Source organism: Pteropus alecto, unplaced genomic scaffold (assembly GCF_000325575.1).
Source record: "Pteropus alecto unplaced genomic scaffold, ASM32557v1 scaffold1579, whole genome shotgun sequence".
NCBI classification, from domain to species: Eukaryota; Metazoa; Chordata; class Mammalia; order Chiroptera; family Pteropodidae; genus Pteropus; species Pteropus alecto.
In genome coordinates this window covers 130,954-155,003 of record NW_006442592.1, presented here as the reverse complement: position 1 = coordinate 155,003, position 24,050 = coordinate 130,954, and the positions used below count along the sequence as shown (strand labels likewise).

Below are 24,050 nucleotides of genomic sequence, written 5' to 3'. Positions count from 1 at the left end.
GGCGTCAGGGACCAGACCTGACCTCTCAGCCTCAAGCCCGGGACCTCCAGGGAACCTCCAAGTTTGAGACTGGCGGGTCCTCACCTCAGGCGCTCGACTCGGGGCAGGGCGGTGCTAGACCAGAGCCCGCGGAGTTCGAACTGGAGGCGGGCACTGCTGCGGGCGGGGCGGGGCCAGACAGTCCCGGGGCGGGGCCGAAAGCCAGGGGGGGGGGCTCCCCTACCCGGCCAAGAAGGGCGTCAGGGACCAGACCTGACCTCTCAGCCTCAAGCCCGGGACCTCCAGGGAACCTCCAAGTTTGAGACTGGCGGGTCCTCACCTCAGGCGCTCGACTCGGGGCAGGGCGGTGCTAGACCAGAGCCCGCGGAGTTCGAACTGGAGGCGGGCACTGCTGCGGGCGGGGCGGGGCCAGACAGTCCCGGGGCGGGGCCGAAAGCCAGGGGCGGGGTCTCCAGCATCTCTGGCACCGCCCCCGCACCTACTTCCCTGGTCCCCGTGCCGCGCGCGCCCCCGCGTGGCCAGCCCAGCCATTTGCTGGGTCCTGGAGGGAGGCGGCGGCCGCGTAGTCTTTCCTGCCCCTTGTCCGCCTCTTCTTCCTGCTCGCGGCCCGCCCGCCGGCTCGCACCCAGCCGCAGCGGCGTGGACGGAGGATACGACTGGGACGGCGCCGGGAGCCGAGGTGCTGAGGGACGGTGGCCGACTTAGGAGAGATGCTGGGCGTGGCGGCAGGAATGACCAACAGGTAAGGGCCGTGTTCCCGCCCCGGCCGCCGGGCGCTGAGCACCCGCCACGTTGGCGGCGGGCGGCTCCCTGGGCCTTCTCGCGGGCCTGGGCGACGGCCTTTCTCCCCGCGCCCCTTCCGGCGGCGCCTGGCCCGTAGCGGGACGGTGCGCGCTGCTCTCCCGGCCACGCTTCCGCACTTCCCCCAGGCGCGCTCTGCAGTCCAGGGGCTGGTTTGCGGTTCCTAAGAGATAATTTAATAGTTTTCGTGGATGTTACCGATATGTTGTAAGCGCTTTGATTGCCAATACTGCCTCAGTTCTTAGCAAAGGATTCAACAACAAATATTTGTTGAGTGAATAACTTCCCTTCTAGTAGTTAGAATATAATATAGACCAGCGGTTCTCGAATGTCTTGGACTTAGCACCCATTTTAAAAATAGAAAAGAACTTTCGCTTATGACTTTATGCCTATAGGTATTACTGTATTAGAAATGAATTTAAAAATATTTATTAATTTAAAAAACAATTACTGTGTTAATGTTAATATACACGTTAGTGTATTCCTAAACAAAAAATTTCGTGAGATGAGTGGCATTCTTTTAAATTTTGCGAATCTCTTAAATGTCTGCCATGGTAAGAGACAACTGGATTTTCCTATCTCCTTCGCCTTCAGTTTATTGTTATATTTTGTTTGAATTATGTGAAGAAGCTCTGATCTTACACACAGATGCGTAATTGGAAAAGGGAGGTATTTTAATAGCTTTTTCAGATAATTATGGGTATTCTTTGTTGCTGCACCAAAACTAGATAAGTGGTAGTTTCTTAAAGATTAGTTTGGATGTGTACTCTGAGCCTTAACAATGAAGCTTTTTACACTCTGTTACATTAAAATTCATTGGTTTATTCTGCAGTTTGAATGAACTTGTTACTCATTGTAACATCTTATGTGTGTCATTTTTGAAAATATTGATTCACCAAGTTAGGCGTATCTTCCAAATGCTGACACATTTCATTGTACAATATCATCAGATAACATTTGTGAATATCACCACTGACTTTTTCTTTCGAAAAGTCTTTAAGTTTTGAGAAACTGTCAAACTTAAGGTGGTGGATACATCTTTTCCAATTTTCTAATTTTCAGTTGAAGGCTTGATTTTGGTAGACAACTATTATCAATTGTTATTTCTCAAAGCGATAGGCTCATTTTGTTTAGTTTCAAGAAATGTCTGCCACATACAAGTCTAAAAACCATGGTTTGTTTGTCTGTTATTGTATCCATTAAAAATGGTATGAAAAAAGGCATTTAATTCATCTCATCGCTCAGGCACACATCTCATCACATCAGGCTTTTCCTCCAGATAACCATCTTACCTTGGTATGTAGCAGAAGTTCTTTATGCATATCTCATTTTTCATTGCAAATAACAAAAAAGAAGGTCAAGGGTCAAGATTTAATAACATTCATAATTTGTACTGCTTCATCAAGGACATTTTTTCGTTTTTAAAAATATTGAATATTGGTACAAAATTTAAAATATAGGTAAGATATGAAGAATAGTGATAGAATGGATATAATGTATAAGTAAAGAATATAACAATTTACTTTTAAGATCCTTAACCTTCCCCCCTGCCTCCCCGCCCCATCTACTGTCTCTCCTTGATCCCATCCTTTTTCCACCCTGAACTTTCCACTGTCCATCTTCAGAACTCTTCATCTTGTGGAACTGAAACTCTTTATACTTTAAAAAATAACTCCTCATTCCCCCTCCCCATAGCCCTTGGTAACCCCCACTCTATTTCGTGTCTCTGATTTTGACTATTTTAGTTACCCCATATAAGTAGAGTCATATAGTATTTGGCTCTTTGTGACTGGCTTATTTCACTTAGCATAGTGTCTTCTGGGTTCATGCATGTTCCAGCATGTGTCAGAATTTCCCTCCTTTTTAAAGCTGAATAGTATTCCCTTGTGTGTATATATGATTCATTTGTTTTATTTATCCATCCTTTGATGAACACTTGCTTCCACTTTTAACTATTGTGAATAATGTTATGAACATAGGCGTATATTCTTTAATTGAAATTTTTATTGATGTAATTGTAGATTCACATGCAGTTCTAAAAAATAATACAGAGAGATCCAATGAATCCTTTACCCAGTTTCCCCCAGTGATAACATTTTGCAAAATTGTAATGCACTATTGGCAATCATATTGACAGTAATACAATCATCAGTCTTATTCAGATTTCCCCAGTTTCACTTGTCGTTTGTATGTGTGTGTGTGTGTGTTGTTATCACAAGCATAGGTGCACATATCTACTACCACAGTCAAAATATAGAACAGTTAATTCCATCTCTACAAGGTCCCTTATGTTGCCATTTTATACCCATATCCACCTCCATGTTTTCCTTCTCCTCCCTAAGTCCTGAAAACCACTCATCTGTTTAACATTTCTAAATTGTCTTCAGAAATGTTATATAAGTGGAATCATACAGTAGACACCTTTGGGATTGCCTGTCTTTTACTCAGCTTAATTCCCTGGAGATTTATCCAGTTTGTTGTGTATACATTGTTTTTTTTTTTCCTTTTTATTGCTGAATAGTACTCCATAGTATGGGTATATGACAGTTTTAACTATTTACTTGTCGAAGAACATTTGGGCTATTTCCAGTTTGGGCTATTAATAATAACGCTACTATAAACATTTGTGGACAGGGTTTTATGTAAACATAAGTTTTCTTTTATCTGGGATAAATGTCCAAGAGTGCAATTGCCATGTTGTGTGACAGAATTTTCCAGAGTGGCTGTACCATTTTCATTAAAGACCTTAAGAGAGAGAAATTAGCATTCTTTTTTTCCAAGTACATAAAGAATTGGTTACATTACCACTGCCTTCGTTAGTGCTAAGAGACCAGCAGTGGTACCCACTATTTGCTTTTTTTTTTCCCCCTCTTTAATTCCCCGCCCCTGCACATTCACCCCTGACCTATGGATGTTGCCATCTCCCTTTTTTTTAAGAACTGGATCTCTGAAGGCGGGGTGTCTACCCCCCACCTCCCGCCCCGCCCCCCTGCACTCGCAGCGTGCACCTGGGGCCTGGCTCTCCCAGTTCACCCCAGGGGCTCGGCGCACCCTGGGTATGGTCCGTGGCTCCACCTCGGGCGCGAACCCAGGATCTTCTGTGCATAAAGCAGACCTGCTAACCACTATACTATGGAGCCACCCCCCCCACTATTTGCTTTTGCACGATCAGTGAAAGTGTTAACACAGTGCAAAAGGCTATAGTAACTTTTTAGGAACTTCTTAGCATTATTATAAAAATAGTTTTGATCTCCCAGACCTCTTGAAAAGGTTTGGGAGACCATTTCTTCCTACCAGGGTTTTGAGATCACACTTTGAGAACTACTGTTAATGACAGAATCCTAAATGATGAGGGAAGTACAGATATTTTAGATATTTAAAAAGGAATATAGACAAGTTTTCTTTTAAAAAATATGTACTGAACATGTGTTGTAGTGTGTGCTTTCTAGTTTTGGGGAGTTTTAGTGGGACTTAATAACTAAGCCTTGAAGAACCACTATGGAAACAGCAACTTGCCACCTTGAGAATTTTCCGATACAGTGGCCTCTGTTGTTATGAAGAGGGGAGATGTCATGACATCGAGTGTCTTCATACAGCTTCAGTGCTCTGTGCGCCCTTTGGGAGCACATATGCCAAAATTGGAATGGTACAGAGAAAATGGTCCTATATGCAAGGATAACACGTAAGTTCGTGAAGCGTTTCATATTTAAAACAAACAAACAAACAAAAAAACCCTTCAGTGCTCTATGCCTGTTAGTATGGTGAGGAAATTGAGCTTATATTTTGAGAATATTAATGAAAATTTTGTGGTAGGAAAGATACTTTTCAGTTCTGGTTGTTCTGTGCCCTGTAGATTTAGAGAGAACTATCAGGACTGTGTTGTCTTGAATTTTTTTTTTTTTTTTTTTTTAAGATCATTCCCATCCCTCTGGTAGCCCCTTGAAACATCTCCTGGACAGCTCTTTTTCTTGTTAAATGCGGGTACAGTGATTGGTAGTGTGTGAGCAGAGCTTTACTCTGAGAATCTCTATTTTTAATAATGTGTTTGTTCTTTGGATAATCATTTAAATAAACCTCAGTAGAGGTCATGTTCTTAGCTAGGGTTGCACATAAATAGAAGGAAAAACATCTCAAACCACTTGTTGATTTTACATTTCTCGTAATTATGTTTTAAGCTGTGATTTCCCACCCACAGGAATATCATGTGCATTACATGCTGGACTGTTGCCATGTTGTCGTCCAAAAACTTTAATTTTAAGATGCTTGAGAGGCTAGAGCTGCACTACCTACTGCCACGTACTGTGTGTTCTCCAACAGCAATGGTTTCATCCCCCCTCATGCCAACATCAGCTCATCTCTTTCATTTGATCTCATCAGACATTCCCACACTGGAGCTCATTGGGAACATATTCTGCATTTTTTTTTTTCCATGTTGGAGCATATTTTGGAGCTTCATGAGTCTATAATGACATTTAACATAGGGGTTGGGAAGCTGCAGGTAAACCAAGTTATGAATAGTGTGTTCTGTGTAAGGTAGGAAAAAGGTGCTAGGCATTGAGTTTGAATGCCAGCAGATGAGGGTGGGAGGTACAGGTCTCACCATTAGCATGCATAGAAGTCTGGAGACTTCTATGCTTGAGAGTCAGGCAAGGTAAAGGATAAAAAACATTTGCAAGAAATATTTATATATACACACACATTCTCTTTGTACAGAAATGGAATCATAGTCATACTGTTCTGCAATTGCTTTTTTTCTCTAGGATTTTAAAAATTGTGGTAAAATATATGTAACATAAAATTTACCATCTTCTACAGTGGGCATTAAGTACATTTATGTTGTTGTGCAACCGTCACTGCCATCCATCTCCAGAACATTTTCATCATCCCAAACTGAAACTCTGCCCGGTACACAATAATTACCCATCTCCGGCAGTTGTTTATTTAGCTTAATAAGGCATCTTAGAGTTTTTCTTATGTGACGTATCTGGATTTCCACTTTATGTTTTCTAACCTTAGTTTTCATGGTTGCATAGTCTTTCACAGTATACATGTGATATAATTGATATAACCAGTCTTTGATAGACATTTGGGTTCCAGTTTTTTGTTATTACAGATGCTGTGAATGTCTGTGCTGGTGTTTCTGTAGGCGACCCATGAGTGTACAGTGGATGTGTGCATGGATGGTTGGACCTATTTTCTGATCCCAACTCTGTCCCTTCATAGCTCTGTGGCCTTGCCCAGTCAATCTCTTTAAGGCTCAGTTTCTTAATTTATAAAGTAATACCTATCTCAGAGTTGTGAAAATTAAAAATGAGGGCAACTTATAAATATTTCTGAAAGGATACAGATGGAATTGTTAATAATTGTTGCCCCTGAAGAAGGAGTTTAAAAATCTAGAATGAGAAGGAAATATTTTTTTGTTATGCCTTTTTATACTGTTTTGATTTTTTTAAACCATGCGCATGTAATAATTTTTAAAGAATTTAACATCATGCCAGGAACCTAGTAGATGTTCTGATAATGGTAACTGTAGTTGTTAATGTTGATTTTTTTCCACCACTCTGGTTCTTTTCCCCAAACTTAGAACTTCTGACTTTATTATGTCTGTTAATGACACTGACATAGTGAATTTTGAGTTCATCTTCTTCACTGCCTATACTCAATTTCTTGCTGAGTTTTCTTACCTTAGAATTTTCTTTCGAATCATCTCTCTTTATTACTCCTTTTTTACTGACTTCATTTTCACTCTCATTCCAATTATCTTTTCAAATGAATATAAGATAATATTAAGGCTGGGAAAAATTTTAGTGAATGCAAAATAAAATCCCAGTGCATATTAGACATTTGAGGTAGAACAAATAATTTTTGGTATGTTCCTATTTTTCATTTAAGTGTTGATAAAAGTACAGGTTCTTTTAAAGGGATTATGGAATTTGTTCTAATATTTATATATGTATTATCTTTTAACATATACTGAAAAGACAATTACAGTAATATGAAGAGCTAAGAAATTTGGACCTTGTTGTCCCATATAGAATCTGCATTACTCATATAGTAAGGAAGAGAGAGAAAATGGACACTGGCTAGGAAATTGCTGCCTTTGCCACAGCTGGTTGTTCCTCCTCGATGCAATAGATTCAACACATATATATAAAATACGTATATATGTATTTATATATATCTCTCAAATAAATATAAATATTTACATAAATATATATATATCACAGTGCAAGTACAGCAGTGAAAATTCAGAAGGTGAATAAAACATGTCCCAAGCTCTTGAGAAACTTTCAGTTTAAGTGTTCTATTATTCATGTTGGTTTCAGATTCTCCTAAAGCACCATTTTGGTCATATTACCTCTCTTTTCAAAATATTAAGATGACTTCTAATTGCCTATCACATAAGGTCCAAACACCAGAGCCTAGAATTTAAGACTGTTTGCAGTCTGGCCCCAGCCTGTCTTTATAGCCTATCACACACTGTTATCTTAATTTTTGTTTCACTAAACTCTAACCCACTTACCATTTTCCGAAAATACCTGGTGCTTTCCCATGTCAGTGCTTTTGCTTATGCTGTTCTCTTGGCTAGAAAAATATCTTCTGTGTCTTCTCTCCATTTGGGGCAAAATGCCACTTCTTCCATGAAATAATGAATTCCTGAAATGTTTATTGAGCTAAGGGAATTAAGAATTCAGAGCTTGCTTTGTTCTCTCAAAGCATTTTGACTTTTTTTTTTGTATTATCAACTTTTGTTTTGTATTATAATTATTTGTATATATGTCTAATCTTTTCTGTCACAATCTTTTCTTGTAATCCCTAGAAGTAAAGGAATATCTAAATCACATTTGTTAAACGTCCAAAGAAAAACAAACTGGATTTAAATGAGCTTTATTTCTCCTTTTATTCTTTCATTTGTTAGCAAATTGAAAAGTCCAGAGCTGGCTCTACTTAGCGCCTGTGACATTGTTTGAATAAACTCACAAAACGTTGAGTAAGACAAGATAGCTTTCACATATGGTATAACTTAACTCTACAGTGTGTTATATACTAGTGGCAGAAACTCAACATCCACAGAACACTGGGAAGAAATTCAGATAAAGTTTAGTCATCCCTCTGCAGATTATTTCATTTCACTGCCAAGCCATTCATTTGAAATCTTTCTTGGTATTAACAACCCTTTACGAATTACCTACTTTGACAAAAAATACTTTAAAGTTGTGAAACATCTATATAGCAAACCTAACTTACCTTCACTGCTGTACCACGAAGTAGGGTTTTTAACGCCCGTTTTACAGCTGGGGAAACTGAGCTCAAGAAGATAAGAACTCACAAAGCACATAGTGACAGAGTTGGTGTTCACACTGAAGTGCCCTACAGAGACCTGTGTCTCCTCAGTTGACTTTACCGTTCAAGGAAAGTTCACCGCTCCCTACTTCTTTTCTTAGGTTTCAGGCTTACTCTGCACATGCCCAACCAACCTATTTAGTTTACTCCCCACTACACTTTCTTTAGCTTACATCATCTTGTTGCCGAGACATACCATAGGCCTTTCTGAACATAGCTTTTCTTTTTATTTTTGTTGGGGGAGGCGGGAAGGCGTAGATGGTCTGAAATCTTACTCTCAAAGCTCAGTTTAAACTCTTTTGTCTCGAAGATGGCTTCCCTGACTGCTTCAACCTCTATTAGTGTTTTCTTTCCTGACCTTACAGAGCAAGGGTCCCCAAACCCTGGGCCATGGACCGGTACTGGTCCATGGCCTGTGAGGAACCAGGCTGCACAACAGGAGATGAGCGTTGAGCCAGTGAGCAAAGCTTCATCTGTATTTGCAGCCGCTCCCCAGCACCAGCACCACCACCTCAGCTCCACCTCAGATCACCAGACATTAGATTCTCGTAGACCACTGGTCCCTAGTGCCAAAAAGATTGAGGACCGCCATTCTAGAGAACATATCAAATAAGATTAACCAACCAGGCTGCACAACAGGAGATGAGCGTTGAGCCAGTGAGCAAAGCTTCATCTGTATTTGCAGCCGCTCCCCAGCACCAGCACCACCACCTCAGCTCCACCTCAGATCACCAGACATTAGATTCTCGTAGACCACTGGTCCCTAGTGCCAAAAAGATTGAGGACCGCCATTCTAGAGAACATATCAAATAAGATTAAATTCTTTACTTAAATTTAGTCTATATGTACTTGGTTATAACATACAAACTTCTGCTATTTTCATTTTGAAATCTTGGCTATGCTTGCATATGCTAAAGTAATATTTACAAATTTGAGGACATATGTTCCAATCCAGTGTGTGTCCATTGCATAGACTGTACTGTGCTGTGGACCATGGATCATAGAATTACAATACAGTGAGGGATCGTACATGGTCTATCTTGTATTATAACTTCGTGTGTTAGTACCACACAAACAAGTCTTCTAGAAATTTAAAGGCAGAAATTATCACTTGTCACCAGTTATTTCGTATTTATTGTTATTTATTTAAGACATGAAAACCTGTTAAATGTTTGTTGTTCTCTCTCACGAGGTAAAGATGTATCAATCATGGAACTGTTCAACTAGAGGCCTGATTTATTTGGAATGTTGTAGGGGACCTGATGAGCAACAGGGTGGTGAGTTCTCTGGGTTTTCTTTTTACCTTATATAACCTAGACTTGAAGCTGAAGAATTTGGCAGTCTGGAAATGCCAACAAGTGCAGACCAAAAAAAGCCACAACAAAAGTCTCTTTCTAGCCAAAGGACCAGGAAAGATACAGTCTAACAAGACAACAACAAGAAAAGTCAAGACAATAAATGCTCTACTCCAACCAAACACCCAGAAAAAACTGTGCTTTTATCTCTACTCATGTCATCAAAGTCCAAGTGGGAAGCCTAGACTTGTACCCTTACCAGGCTAGAACCTGGCAGTCCAACACCTTGTCAGGGTGAGGTCAAGGAAGGCCAAGGAGGGAACCAAGACTTCCATCCTCACCAGCTGGTATTTACTGCCCCATCCATTATCACAGTGTGAAGATGTATGGGCAACTAGACCTTCCATCCCATCTCCCTAGTCCATATGGGGAACCTGGACTTCTACCTCCATCTGGCAGTAATGAGAGAGCTCCCTTGCTAGAGAGTTATCAGAGAAAGCAAGTTAAAACAGAAAGTTCAGATATGATCAAGTTTCATAACATAATTTGAAAATGTTCATGTTTCATTAAAATATCATTTGTCATATCAAGAACCAGGAAGATCTTAAAGTGAATGAAGAAAAACAAATAGGTACCAACACCAAGATAACAGAAATTTTGGAATTATCTGACAAAAGCTTTAAAGCAGTCATGATAAAAATGTTTTAGTGAGCAGTTGTGAGGATGCTTGAAATAAATGAAGAAATAGAATGCCTCGGCAAATAAATAAAAGATATAAAGAAGATCCAAATAGAAATTCTGCAGCTGAAAAAATGAGCAAAATAAGAAGCTCAGTGAATAGGTACCAAATGGGTTCAGCTGGAGGGGACAGAGCAAAGAGTCAGTGAACTGGAAGATAAAATGAGAGATTGCCCAGCATGAATAACAGAGGGAAAACAGATTGGAGGAAAGAGAAAGAACAAAGCCCCAGGGAACTGTGGAACTATAACAAACAAGCTAATATTTGTATCATTGGAATCCTAAAAGGAGAGGAGAAAGAGGATGGGGTAAAAAAATATTAGGAGAACTAATATCTGAAAATTTCCATTGTTCTATGAGGCTAGCATCGTGCTAATACCAAAACCAGACAAAGACATTACAAGAAAAGGAAACTGCAGACCAGTATTTCTCCTGAACATAGATGCAAAAATCCTCAACAGAACATAAGTAGATTGAATCCAAAAAAAGTATGAAAAGAATTATACATCGTGACCAAGTGAGACTTATCATAACCAGGTATGCAAGACAGGTTTATCATTCAGGAAGTAACTTTATTTTTAACACGCAAATACTAGAAACAGCCCAAATGTCCTTCATCAGGTAAATGGTTAAACAAAGTGTAGCACATCTATCTTATGGAATACATTCAGCAATAAAAAGGAGTGAACTGTTGATATTTGCAACAACTTACATGGATCTCAAGGGCACTATTACTGAACGAAAAATAAAACCAATCTCACAGTCACAAAGCGTATGGTTTAATTTATATCACATTCTCTAAATGACAGAATTATAGAGTTGGGTTGCTGGTGATTAAGCAGGGGTGTGGATGGGGGCAGGTGAAAGAGGGAAGTAAGGTTTGGGTAGGACAGGACATTAGCGGTCCTTGTGGTGATAGACTTCAGTATCTTCACTATACAATGATACCATGTCAGTCTAGTGGTTGTGATCTTACTACGTGTAATACTGTCCAGTCCCCTACTCAATAATATGTGTGTTGTCTTACCATATATCACTTTTTATAATAATAGACATGAGATCTCTGCTCAGAAAAATACATTGTTTAGAGCTGGGATCCCACATTTTCTGACTTGGACCAGTGTTTTTCCTCTCACTTAGACTGTCTCCCTACTCTTTGAGAAGATGTTGCTCGTTTATTATGAGGCCCTCTGGTTAGGGTGGCACTGGCTACTTCCTGGACAGTATTACACGTAGTAAGATCACAACCACTGCACTGACATGGTATAGTGAAGATACTGAAGTCTATCACCACAAGGATCGCTAATGTCCTGTCATACCCAAACCTTACTTCCCTCTTTCACTTGCCCCCATTCACACCCCTGCTTAATCACCAGCAACCACTAATATGTTTCCCAGCCCAGTGGAGTGTGGATCACTTCCTGCTCACACCTAGGGATTGCTATTTATTGGCCTAGTGCTGTGCCATTGGAAGATATAGTTAATGTTTGCGCCATTTATAGCTGAACTAGCAGAGCCTGAGCTACCCATTTCTTGGCAAACCTGTCTTTAATTTGGGTGACCTTTTTTTAAGGCAGTTGTATAAATAGTTCCATGTTAAATATTCATGTAGAGTGTGAAATGTTCGATGAAAGGTATGAAAGAAAATAATCTCTAAAGGGCAAAGTACGTTGCTTATGGAGATTTTTAAATAGCAGCCAGAAATCATTTGGGTGCCAGTGATGTTCATTTATTTTTAATGGAAAACAAATTTTCTTTAATAATGCTTGTATTCGAATTATAACTATCTTTTTCAGTAGCTGCCTTCCTGACTGTAATTGTGTCTTTGTTACTGAGGAAATGAAATGACTAGTTTAGAGTTTTGATTTCATTACATGATAAGAAGAAAGGATGATGGACTTCATTATATGGATTTATGTTTTGAAGTTAAATTTTATAAAATTTTGAGTAAAGTTTTTTCTTCATCCTTTGGATTACAAAGTAGCAGTTAGCCTTTGACTTCATTGCAAGACGGATTGCTTCCAGACTTAATGATGGTGTAGTTGAACTTCAAAGTGATGGGAAGTAGGCCAAGTCATATTCTAGGGTGGAGGATGACCAGGCGAGACTTCCGTGGGAATTGCCAGTGTTCTACACTTTATCACTGAAGGATGGTGTGGGGGAGAGGTGGAATTCGATGAGGTCAAGATGTCTGTCTTTTCAAATCTTTAGAACATAATGGTGAGAGAATCTTCAGCAAAGTTTAGCTGGACCTCCAAGTGGTTGGATGTCTTCTCTGGTAGTAGTTTCTCATTCCTGGGCTTACAGAGACAAATGTAGAAGCAGTCCATAAAAATGACATTGCTAAGCCCATAATTAAAGAAGGGACCTTTGAATTATGCCGTCTGTCCACCTTAGATTTATTCTTTCAATGTTTTAGAAGCTAAAGTATATGAATATAGGTTAAAATTTAGCCTGATTCCTCAAGCTCGAGTTGAATGCCTTTGTTAATCTAATGGGAAATTTCGGAACAAAACAAATATTCATTCACTATTTTCAAATTTTCTCATTCACAGAGTGTGTGTGAAAATGTCCAAAATATCACAGGTGGGTCATTGCCCACATTAGAATACACTGATTCCCTTGAGTTTTAATGGATTGCTGTCAGAATAGTTCTTTCTTTGGAGTACAATGTAGATTTTGTCACGTGAAGCATGTTTTAGGGAACATAGAATAGCCTTCATTAGAATCTTGAGGTGGAGTAATTCATTCACCAAATGCACAGCCTTTTGTTTTAGGACTGTGGGTAGTAATATTTTTGTAATAGTCATGAAACCTTTATAAACATGACTAGAGATTAGTTTTCTATTTTTAAAAATGAGTTAAAGAAGTTAAAAGCATTGTGACTAGAAAGCATTGTGACATGTCATCTGGAAAGCTCTGTTAGCTCTTAGCCGATGTCAGGTGATTGAATGTATTTACATGATTGAAGATAACTATAAAAAAAGTTTAAAGAAATTTTCAAAGATAGAAGTGTAGGGCTCTAGGTTATCTGTTTTAAAATATGGACCAGAATTACAATGATATAAGTTTAAAGTGGATGCAAGGCTAATGTTTGAAATAATTTAATAATGTTTCTGGACTTAATGTGTTTTTTGTTTGTTGGTTTTTTAATGTTGGCTAATCTACATCAGGAAATGAGAGCATTTTTGGTCTCTTGGGCATTTGCCAGATCTATACAAAGCATGAAACATCTGCAGATGTCTGTTTAAGGCAATATCTTTATACTTCGTAAGGAAATGTTTTAATGAGAATACTTGTATCTCAAACAGTTGCATGAAAGCTATTTTTGCTACTCTATTTTAAAGCTAGGTTTCCCAGTACTTTTCCTTTTGAGAGTGTTACTGATGATAACAAAGGGCATTGGTGAGTGTAGAAGTGATGTTTAATTTTAATACATAGCTCCATACTGAATTTGATAAAAGATAGAAACTTAAAAAGAATTTTCTAAGCTTGAGCCCTTTTGATTTTTAAAACAAACACCCATATCTCTTTCTGCTAATATGTTTGGTCATTTAGAATGCTTTCTGTGAAGGAAGTGGTGATGATAGGTTCTGGAATGTGAAGATTGAGCAAACAAGAGTTGATTACAAGGGTGATGGGAACTCCAAGGATATAGGGCTTGGGAACAGTTTAGAAGTGAAGTTTTCTTTTGATCAGTCAGGGTTAATCTTGCTTTCTAGGAGGAAGCATTGCTGGAAATTAACTAAACAAATGGGATGAAAGTCAAAATAAGAGGTTGGAGTTTTTAGATAAATTTTGATTAAGAGGTTAAGTTCTGAGAATATAGCATTATCTTAGAAAAAGCTACTTATGCTTTTTAGGATACCTGTGCATCCCACACACATAGTAGACACTCAGTAAATACTTGTCAAATGAATAAATACTGATGCAGTATATTTTCTTTAGCATATGTGGGGTTTTTTGGTTTAGTGAAGTATATTTCTTTAAATATTGCCATAAGATAGTATGTGAGTAAATGTTAATAATGTACCTTTAAATTAGACTTGAAAGGTTATTTCCCCTATACATAATTGCAGTAATACTGTGCAAATATTTCTTCTCTTCCTTAGGAATTAATGTAGGAACAGTAGTTTGATGTGGGAAGATGCTATATTCTGGATCAATGAAACTTGCAAGTGAATGGGTTAAATCTTTTAGATCAAACATTAACATTTTTTTCTTGAGAACTTCTGTAATTTTTTTTTTTTTATTAGTATATAGCTTTAGTACTAGTAACCAAAATTCCAGGTAGAAGTCTTTTGGTAAAATTGACAGTTTTCCTTTGTTGTGTTAACTCAAAGTGATTGTTGATTTGCTTAGAAGCAACCAGAAAAAAGGTTTCCTGCTAGCCCATTAATGCTTTCTGCTTAGGCAGGTTTCTATGTTCTAATCCAGCACAGGTGCATGGAAGTAATTTAGCAATATTGAAAACTATGATTGTTTGTCATTTCTCTACGTTGTAAACGGGAACAGGGAAAAGTTTTTCTCCAGCAAAGCGAAATTAAGAAGTAGGCTACCTATCCTTTTTCTGTATCTTCCCCTCATCCTCTTTCTGCAGAGCCGTTCAGCTTGTGCTCTGGATCCAGTTCCTTTCAACTTCCTGAGGGAGCTTGTCTCCATGCTCCTCTTTTTTCCCCAAGTTCTTTCCTCAACACTGCTATCCTTCCTGTCTCACTTTTTGCCTTCTGTTTAGACAGCTTCCTTGAATGAATGGTTCCAATTTTTTACCTTCTTTCCACATTACTCCCACGTTTTATTTTCATTATTGAGGTGACCTTCTCTCATTAATGACCTTTTTATAACTAGGTCTATATATCTTTATTAAATGTTGGTTCTTACCTTTTTTTCATATTTCACATTATTGATCAGTCTTGAACTCAGCCCTTAATTTGATTTCTCTGTTAGTCTATTTGAATGACTTCCGCCATTCTCTCTCTCCAGTCCTGGTTTATTGTCTTGTTCTTAAATCTTATCTGTGATTTACTTTTGAACTTTACTTTTACTAAATCAGTTCCTCAGAAACTCCGGTGTTTCTCCAGAGCTGGCCAAATAACAAAGACTTTACTGAGTTTCACCAAATTTAACTCCACCTCTCCCTCCCTACTCCATTACCTCATTCTATCTACAGCTGCAAGCTGATTCACTTTCTAATACCTTTACTGGCTCCCCATTGCCTGTATGATAAAGGCATTTTTCCAAATGCCATTTCCTTTGCTTTAATACTTCCTTGCCTTGAATAAATCCTTCACAACCCCCAGAAATCTCCTCAGGCCACTGGGTCCCATGATTACCTCTTCTTTTTCTGCAGCTTGCTTCTTTTTCTGTTTATTTTTACTTGTACATTTCAAGAAGAGAATTCTGTTTTTAGAATATTTAATTTGCTCAAATTACACATTAACTCATGTCAAGAATCTCGCCTTATTTGTTTATAGCATGTCAATAGCATGTAGTATGTGATGCAACATAGTAGACTCTTCCAGTTTTGCCATAATAAAATTTGTGATGTGATAGACTTCTGGTCAAGATGGCAGAGTAGGTAAATGTTCTACCTGCCTACTCCTATGACCACATAAAAGTTATTACTGAATTATAAAACAATCACCCTTGAGAACCATCTGAAGACTATCTGAACAGAACTCCTATAACTAAGGATGTAAAGAGGAAGCTACGTGGAGATTTGTAGGAGTAGTGGAGACACAAAACAGGTGGTGTGGTGGTTAAGAAACAGGAGGGATATCTTGGCTGTGGAGGTCCCTCCTGAGGAGCAAGGGGTCCCAGCCCCACAACGGGCTCCCTGGCCTGGAGGACTAGTGAGGAGTCCCCACAGTAGCTGGCAGTGAAGATCAACAGGGATCTTCAACAGGGAAGTCAACCATGGCTTCCCCCTTAAAGGGCTGGAGCACAGACTTACTCACTCACAAATACTCGCCATAAGCTCCAAAGAAGGGACAGCAGCTCCAAAAGCACTGGAGGTATATGTGGAGGAATTTAATTGTTTGTCTTCAGGGAGAGGACAGGAGGGGCAGTTTTCTCCAGGACTGAAGTGCCAGCAGGCACCATCGTTGGTTTGGTGAGCCTTCCCCAAACAACCTGTAGCACAGGCAGAAGTGCTGGTAGGACCATTGTTCCTTTGTTGAGCTCTCCCAACACACAGCCTGCAGACACAGGCAGGGGTCAGGTGGTGGGGAGGGCGAGGGTGAGGGTGAAGGCGAGGGCGAGGGTGAGTCTGAGTCTGCATTAACCTGGGTAACACTTTCCCCACCTTGGTGATTTTCTGAGACCCCACCCACCCAATTCACTGACTAGGTCCAAACCTCTTTTAGAGGCCAATCCATACAACTGGCCAGCCTGGGCCCATGCTGCAGACTTTTGAAAAATCTCTCAAAGGTCTACAAACCCCAGACAAGCAGTGGTTAGCCTTGATGTGCCCTGTGCCTCTTGCTAAGTGGTCCCAAACCTGGCACTAGTGGCAGCTGGCCTTGGTTAACAGCATAAGCACTCCCAGGTGCCTCCAAGCTCAGTATAGGCAGCTACCAAATACAGATCACTCTGTAGCTCCTACCAGGTGGCCCCGGGCTAGACACAGGCAGCAGCTGACCTTGCCCTGCATCAGAGCCCTTCCCAAAAAGTCCCAGAACCAACACACCAGGTGGCTGACTTCAGACCACACCAGAGCACCACCCAGTTAGCAGCACCAGCGACATAACCATAGGATGGAGTCAGCAGGCACCAGAGCCCCGCTGAAGTGAATACCACTCAGGGTCAGCCCCTGCTAAATAGCTGGTTTACTGAAGTCACAGCCAGTTCTCAAAGCCAGTAAGCCTGAGGGTCAGTACCCCACCCCCACCCCACATATGTGCCAGCAGCAATCAAGGCTCAACTATATAGGAGAGCACACACAACCCACAACAGGGGCACTCTTGGAACACCTGACTCAGGTAAACAAAGAGACTGCACCACTGTACCCCATAGGACACCTATTACTTCAAACCACTCTGCTGAGACTGAGGGTGGGGGGGCAAGTCTGAGTCTGCACTAACCTGGATAACACTGGTCTTGCCCACCCTGGTGACTGGTAGATGTAACAGATGTCCCTAGTACATAGAAGCAAACACTGGGAAGCAGCCAAAATGAGCAAAGAAACATGTCCCAAATGGAAGAATGGGACAGAACTTCAGAAAAAGAACTAAACAAAATGGAGGCAAGCAGTCTGTAAGATGCATAGGTCAAAAGATAAGAGTGCTAAATGAAATTAAGGGAAGAATAGATGATCTCAGTGAGAACTTCAACAAAGAGATAGGAAACAAAAAAGAACCAGTCAGAAATTAAGAATACGAAAAAGGGATCAACAACAGATTAGATGAAGCAGAGGATCGAAGCAGCAATTTGAAAGACAAGGTAGTGGAAAACACCAGTCTTAATAGCTAAAAAAAAAAAAAAAAAGAAGAATAAAAATGAGCCTAGTTTATGGGACCTCTGGGACAATATCAGGCATAACAACATTCTTGTCATAGGGGTACCAGAAGGAGGAGAGAGAGCAAGAGGTTGAAAACCTATTTGAAGAAAAAATTTCCTAACCTGGCAAACAAAATAGACGTACAAGTCCAGGAAGTACAGAGAGTTCCAAACAAGAGGAACCCAAAGATGCCCACACTAAGACACATAATTAAAATGTCAAAAGATAAAGACAAAGAGTCTTAAAAGCAGCAAGAGAAAGCTCCCATAAGACTGTCAGCTGATTTGTCAACAGAAACTTTGCAGGCAGAGGAGTTACAATGAAACATTCAAAATGATGAAAAATAAGGACAACAACCAAGATTACTCTCTCTACCCAGCAAGGCTATCATTTAGCATCAAAAGAGCGATCAAGAGCTTCCCATACAGGAAAAAGCTGAAGGATTCCATCACCACCAAACCAGTATTAAATGTTAAAGGGACTTTTTTAAAAAGTTGAAGAAAAAGTATAAAGAAAAAATATAAAGAAAATATAAAGAAAAAATGCTCACTGATAAATGCAAACACATAATAAAAGCAGTGGATTAACCAGCTATAAAGCTAGTACAAGGGTTAAAAGTCACAGTAGGAAGATCACATGTAATTACACAGTAACTTAAGGGATACACATACACACACACAAAAGTAAAATAAGCATAAATGTGAATAAAAATGGTAGTGACTTTAGAATATGTTCGAACTTAAGTGATTTTCAACTTAAAATAGACCTCTATCAATATAGCAGTTTGGTATACATAAAGCACATGGTAACCACAAACCAAAGATGTACAAGAGATAAGAAATAAAAAGGAACCCAAACATAACACTATGAAAAGTCATCAAAGTATAAGAGAGCAAAAGAAGAATGGAACAGAGAACTACAAAACTATGAAAAAATGATTAATAAAATTGCAGTAACTACATACCTAACAATTACTTTAAATGTAAATGGGTTAAATGTTTCAATCAAAAGACAAATGGATAAAGAAGAGGTGGTACATAGACACAGTGGAATATTATTCAGCCGTAAAAAATCTTTGACTTCAGAAAAGGTAATGATCAGTGTGATGTAGAGAACACTTTGTTAGTATGAAAAATGGAAGGGAATAGTAAGGACATTCTAGTTCATATAATAAATAGTATTTTAAGAAACATGTCTTCACACTAAGATAATATTTCCAAGCCAGTGACTCTCGGAGGTGCTGGATTGGCATGGTGTTGATATAATTCACTACTTTGTAATTCTACAACTTAACTATAAACATTTCCTTGGTACTTATCTCAGGAACTGTTCATTATACATGCCCTTAAAAATTAATTCATGTTTATGAGGCATAGAGATAGATTGAGGAAAATGAAAATTACTCATCAGTGACCTCTATGTCATGGTCATATCTAACTAAAAGATAAACGACATTTAATCAGAGGGACCTTGAGGAAGGTACCAGACCATCAGAAGTCACTGCTGGTGTTGATAAGCTGTTAAAGAAAAACCATGAAAGGCGTTATAATTCATGTGAGCCTCATCTTTCCACAAGAGAATAGGCTACTGCTTTCTACTGTGAACCTCCATGCTCTCCTAGACACAATTTGTAAGGTCCGAGATTTCATGTTTCTGCTTAGATTCAGCCTGGTTCAATGCAAGTAAATACCTTCTGAAGAAGAGAATTAGTACGTCTCTGGGGCTCGCTGACATTTAAAAGAGTGCTTTGAACTTTTGGTTCTTTTAGAAAGTCATTGTTCTATGACTGAAACAAATGGCTAGTGTTAACTTATATAAATTTAGAGAGCCAGTTGAGGACAGTGGCTGATATTTGGCAAAATTAAATGGGGATCCTGATAATAGAGGCTTTGATAGCAATGGAATTTGGGCTAACCTTTCTCTGAGGTGAGGCTCAGAATCATAGAATCCCAAAATGGCAGAGCTAGAAGAGACTTTTAGAGAACTAATCAGTCTTTCATTAGAAATAATGACAGCTTGCATCAAGCTTACAATTCGTGGTATTCTCTCTGCTCAGAAAGAACTCCTCACTTTGTAACTACCCTGATCAGTGTCATAAAATGCTAAGGAAGAGGAAAGTCCAAATTGCAGGCTAGTGCAGACCCAACTCAGCCTTCCCAGAATCTCATGCGCCGCAGCTGCTGCTGTGGATTCCAGGGACGTGTATTGTATATGGAGGAGTCCTGAGCCAAATCATTTTCAACATGAATATACAAAATTTTCAGATTATAGAGGTCTCTGGAATATGGGGAAATCTGAGATTGCTCACCCTCCATATGGAGAGCTTCGAAGTGACAAACATTTGTGTAGTTTCATGATTTACAATAGAAAGGACTTTTCTCCTATGTCATTTTATTTAATCCCCACAACTCAGATGAACAAACTGAAACACAAAATACTTGTCAGGTCACATAGCTGGTTAGTAAAGTGGCAGAACTGAAATTAGGACCTGGATCCTGGAATTTCAAATTCCATGCATTTCTTATGGTATTAAACTGCCTCTGGGTAATCCATTCAGAACTGGGAAGCAAAAATTTTAACCTGTTTATTCTGAAACCAAGGAAACTGCCAGATGTTTTACAGGGTTTCTTTTACCTGTCCTAAGGAAAAGAGAGAAGAGGTGGGGATGAATGACAGCTTCTGGCAGGGTCAGGTGTTTCTGGTGATCCTTTGGAAAGTCTAAGAGACATGGCTGCTTATTTCCTGTGTATCTAGTTGCCACTTAATTGCCCTTTACCTCTTTGAAATGAGTCAGACCAACCCATGACTCTCCTCTGTGCCTTTAGAGTCTACACTCTGATCTCCAAGGACCTGTCACCCCTTCCTTCAGGTTTTAGCATGGAGTCCTTTGGTAGTGTTACTAGAGGACAGCCCTTCTCTGAAGAACTGTATCTTCCTTTATTCTAGAGGTAGAAACTTTTATGCAGAGGGGGCGATAAATGCAAGTTATTTGTAACACTCGCCATTAGAGCCAGAGTACATTTATTATTCATCATCATTGATTATTTTGCCAGACGTTTGGTGTAAAAGGCTTTTAGTTTCTGGACGCTTCCGGATAATTTCTCACCTACAGTATTCAACATCCACTACCAGCTGAGAAGAGTGTGCTGGATTATCCAGCTCCCATTGAGCAGCCAGCCTCACCAATATGCAATGTAACGACTAGGCTGTCAGATACTCTGGTAATAGAGGAAGTGAGTTCTTTAGGTAAGGAATACACAAACTAGTATTGAGTAATTGCTGCCTATAGAGAGGAACCAGTGTCATTATTATTATTTGCAAATTATTGTAAATGCAGAATCTTGGACCCTACTCTGGACCTACTGAATCTGGATCTACATTTTAATGAGATTCCCCAAGAAGATTTGTGTACATATTAAAGTTTGAGAAGCACTGGTATACTGAGCATTGTTGGTTGCCTATCAGTATCCATTTCCCTTGTTTTTCTTAATAACAAAATGCAAGGGTTTTTTTCCCCCAGTTATTTACCCCTCACCCCTAGACAGCTATGTGAATCCTTTGTCTAAGCTGGTCAGAGCATGGTTTTCATTGGTGCCTGTTCATGGTCTAGGGGTAATCATGAAGTAGGTTGGCCCAGTCATCAGGAAAGACTTGTTTTTTGTTTTGGGTAAGCATTTTCTGTCAGATCCAGGAGGAGAGGGAAAAAAATGAAGCATGCCTTCATAATAATGATAATAATGAGTCTTCAAGTAATGAAAACGTAGCCCTTATTTCCACTGGCAACCATCTTGTGACCATCAGGGAACCAGTTTTGACATGAATCTGACACAGAAGGATGGAAGGAACCTGGATTCTTGATTCTGGCATTGAGCTGCTGATCTGTTCTATGCACGTATCTCTTTCTGCCTCTGCTCTGCTAATTATGTGTGATAAATTTTCTCATGCTTTACATCAGTTTGACTTTGGGTTGTTTTTATTGCTTGGAGCTGAAAGCATCCTAATATATTCAGACATGGAAATGGATGCTAGATACACAGTGTGTTGTGTATGCTGATCTTCCTGTAAAATATCTGTTTCAAATGGCTTTAGTTTTTCTTCCTAGTCTTTTGAATAATGTTTTTACCTTGTGGTGATCATTAAATTGTTCAGATGAAGGTTGGTGTAGGAAGAGGAAAGCTTTAAGAGAAGTAAGAAGAATGAGAAAGTAAGAAGAAAGGCTATCTGAGAGAGGGCAGACTTGCACTTAGAAGTACCATATGCTAGACTGTAGAGGGTGCTAAGCTGTAGAGCCCATCAGATGTAGTTATGATCCATGCTTTGCCCCTAATTTGGCATTTGGACCTCAATTTCCTCATTTATAAAATGAAAAGAATAATAATGAAATAGTAGAAGTGAAAATTCTTCAAAAACATGACTCATTTTTTTCCAGTTTATTTCTCATTTCTAATTGTTTTTGTTTTTTCCTTATTTATTGTGGTAAAACATACATAATTTAAAAATTTACCATTTAACCATTTTTAAGTGTACAGTTCGGTGACATTAAGTTCACATTAACATTGTGTGATAACTATCACCACTGTTTTCAGAAACTATCCCCATTAAACAATAACTTCACATTCTCACCTTCCCCCAACCCCTGGGGACCTCTGTTTTACTTTCTATGAATTTAACTATTCTAGCTACCTCATATAAGTGGAATCATACCATATTTGTCTTTTCATGACTGGCTTATTTCATTTAGTATAATGTCCTCAAGGTTCATCATATTGTATCATGTATCAGAATTGTGTTCCTGTTATAACTGAATAATATTCGATTGTATGTATATACCACATTTTGTTTATCTATTTACCTGTTGATAGACGTTTGGATTATTTCCACCTTCTGGCTATTGTGAGTAATGCTGCTGTGAACATTGGTGTACAAGAATCTGTTTGAGTTACTGCTCTTAATTCTTTTGAGTACATGCTTAGGAGTGGAATGGCTGGATCATATGGTAATTCTATGTTGAACCTTTTGGGGAACCACCAGCCTATTGAAAACTCGACTGTTTAAAAAAAAATGAGTTGTAATTTACATATTTAGAAATAGATTACAAAATGGAACCACATTTCTTGGGACTATAGTTTTTTCATTGATAGGGCTTAGTAGTTTTAACATGGGACTCATGAACTGACATTTTTATAACACATTGGACTTACTGTGAGATTCATATCTTTTACCCCCTTTATTCAAAATAAGAGAATAGGTAGTTTCTGTAAGTTAAAGTTTCAAAGACTTACATGTAACGTGATTCATGAGATTGTTAATGTCAAGGTACCCAACTTTGTGTGTGTGTTAGTTTGAGAGTGAATTGATTTATTTCTACTAATAAGCATGATGATGTCTTTATGACCTGTGAAAAACAAAAGGCTGAACGTATAATAAAGATAAAAGACAAGGTCTTACTGTTCAGTGAACATTTTCTAGCAAACAAAAATAACCTCAGACTATCATAAACCTGAAAAATTATAGATGCAAGAGTGGAAAGAAAGTCATTGTGGTAATTCTTGTTGCTGTCTCTCTGACATATACTGGAAGGTGTCAGCCAAGGGTAAATGAATCAGGAGGCATTGGCTAGAAATGATAAAAATTTATTCAAGGATCTTGGGATTTGCAAATCATAAATACAGCTAGGCAATATCAATAGTGCTCCAAAGAAGAAAGAAGCTGAGTATTCTTATAAAGCACATTCTTGAGAAGAATCAATCTTGCACTGTTAGCCTCTGGATTGGTTCAAGATGGTAATCTTTTTTATTTTTTTATTTTTTTTAACTTTTTATTATTTATGCCTACAGCACCAGGTTTTCCTAGGTAGTCTCCCATCCAAGTACCGACCAGGCCCGACCCTACTTAGCTTCCGAGATCAGACATCAGGCTTGTTCAGGGTGGCATGGCCGTAGACCATGGACCATGGCTTCACTGGGGCGTGAACCCAGGACCTTATGCATGTAAAGCAGACGTGCTAACTGCTTTACATGCAGAAGGTCCTGGGTTCACGGCCCAGTGGAGCCATGGTCCATGGTCTACGGCCATGCCACCCTGAACCACGTCCCAAGATGGTAATCTTATAGATGTCTGGTGGTCTGGATAATGATGTCAGGCTCTCTGGATAATGAATGTCAGGTAGTCTGGACACATGAAAATTCTGTCCTAAGTTTTGCAGAGGGTTATCTATAGGATTTATATAATCTCTAGGCATTAATACACAACTGAAAAGTTGAAAAGTATAAGTTCCTAGACTAGTTAAAGCAAGAGTAGAATGTTTTTCATGTCTCAGCCTACTTGATTTTAATAATTTAGCAACTTGACTATAGTGACTCTATTTAATTTCT

At 39.1% G+C, this 24,050-nt stretch overlaps 1 protein-coding gene, 1 non-coding gene and 1 pseudogene across 4 annotated transcripts in view; 2 read left to right on the top strand and 1 right to left on the bottom strand.

The window, feature by feature from the left end:
- Positions 1-507: 507 nt before the first annotated feature.
- LIMS1 (LIM zinc finger domain containing 1) overlaps positions 508-24,050 on the top strand; it is a 144,341-nt gene continuing 120,798 nt past the window's right edge. Inside the window, exon 1 of one of the 3 annotated variants that reach the window (XM_015597798.2) lies at positions 508-742. Coding sequence is in view for 1 of the 3 variants with exons in the window: in XM_015597797.2 (XP_015453283.1) it covers positions 711-742 (32 nt within the window). In the remaining 2 variants the exon portion in view is untranslated. Of the gene's footprint in view, positions 743-9,402; positions 9,423-24,050 lie in introns of those variants that run through there. The other 2 variants (XM_015597797.2, XM_025040449.1) reach the window with 2 other exon arrangements.
- On the top strand, positions 4,410-4,511 carry LOC112471803. The gene has a single exon (XR_003043412.1). It is a non-coding gene; the product is annotated as a U6 spliceosomal RNA (small nuclear RNA).
- Positions 23,505-23,620, bottom strand: LOC112471802 (annotated as a pseudogene).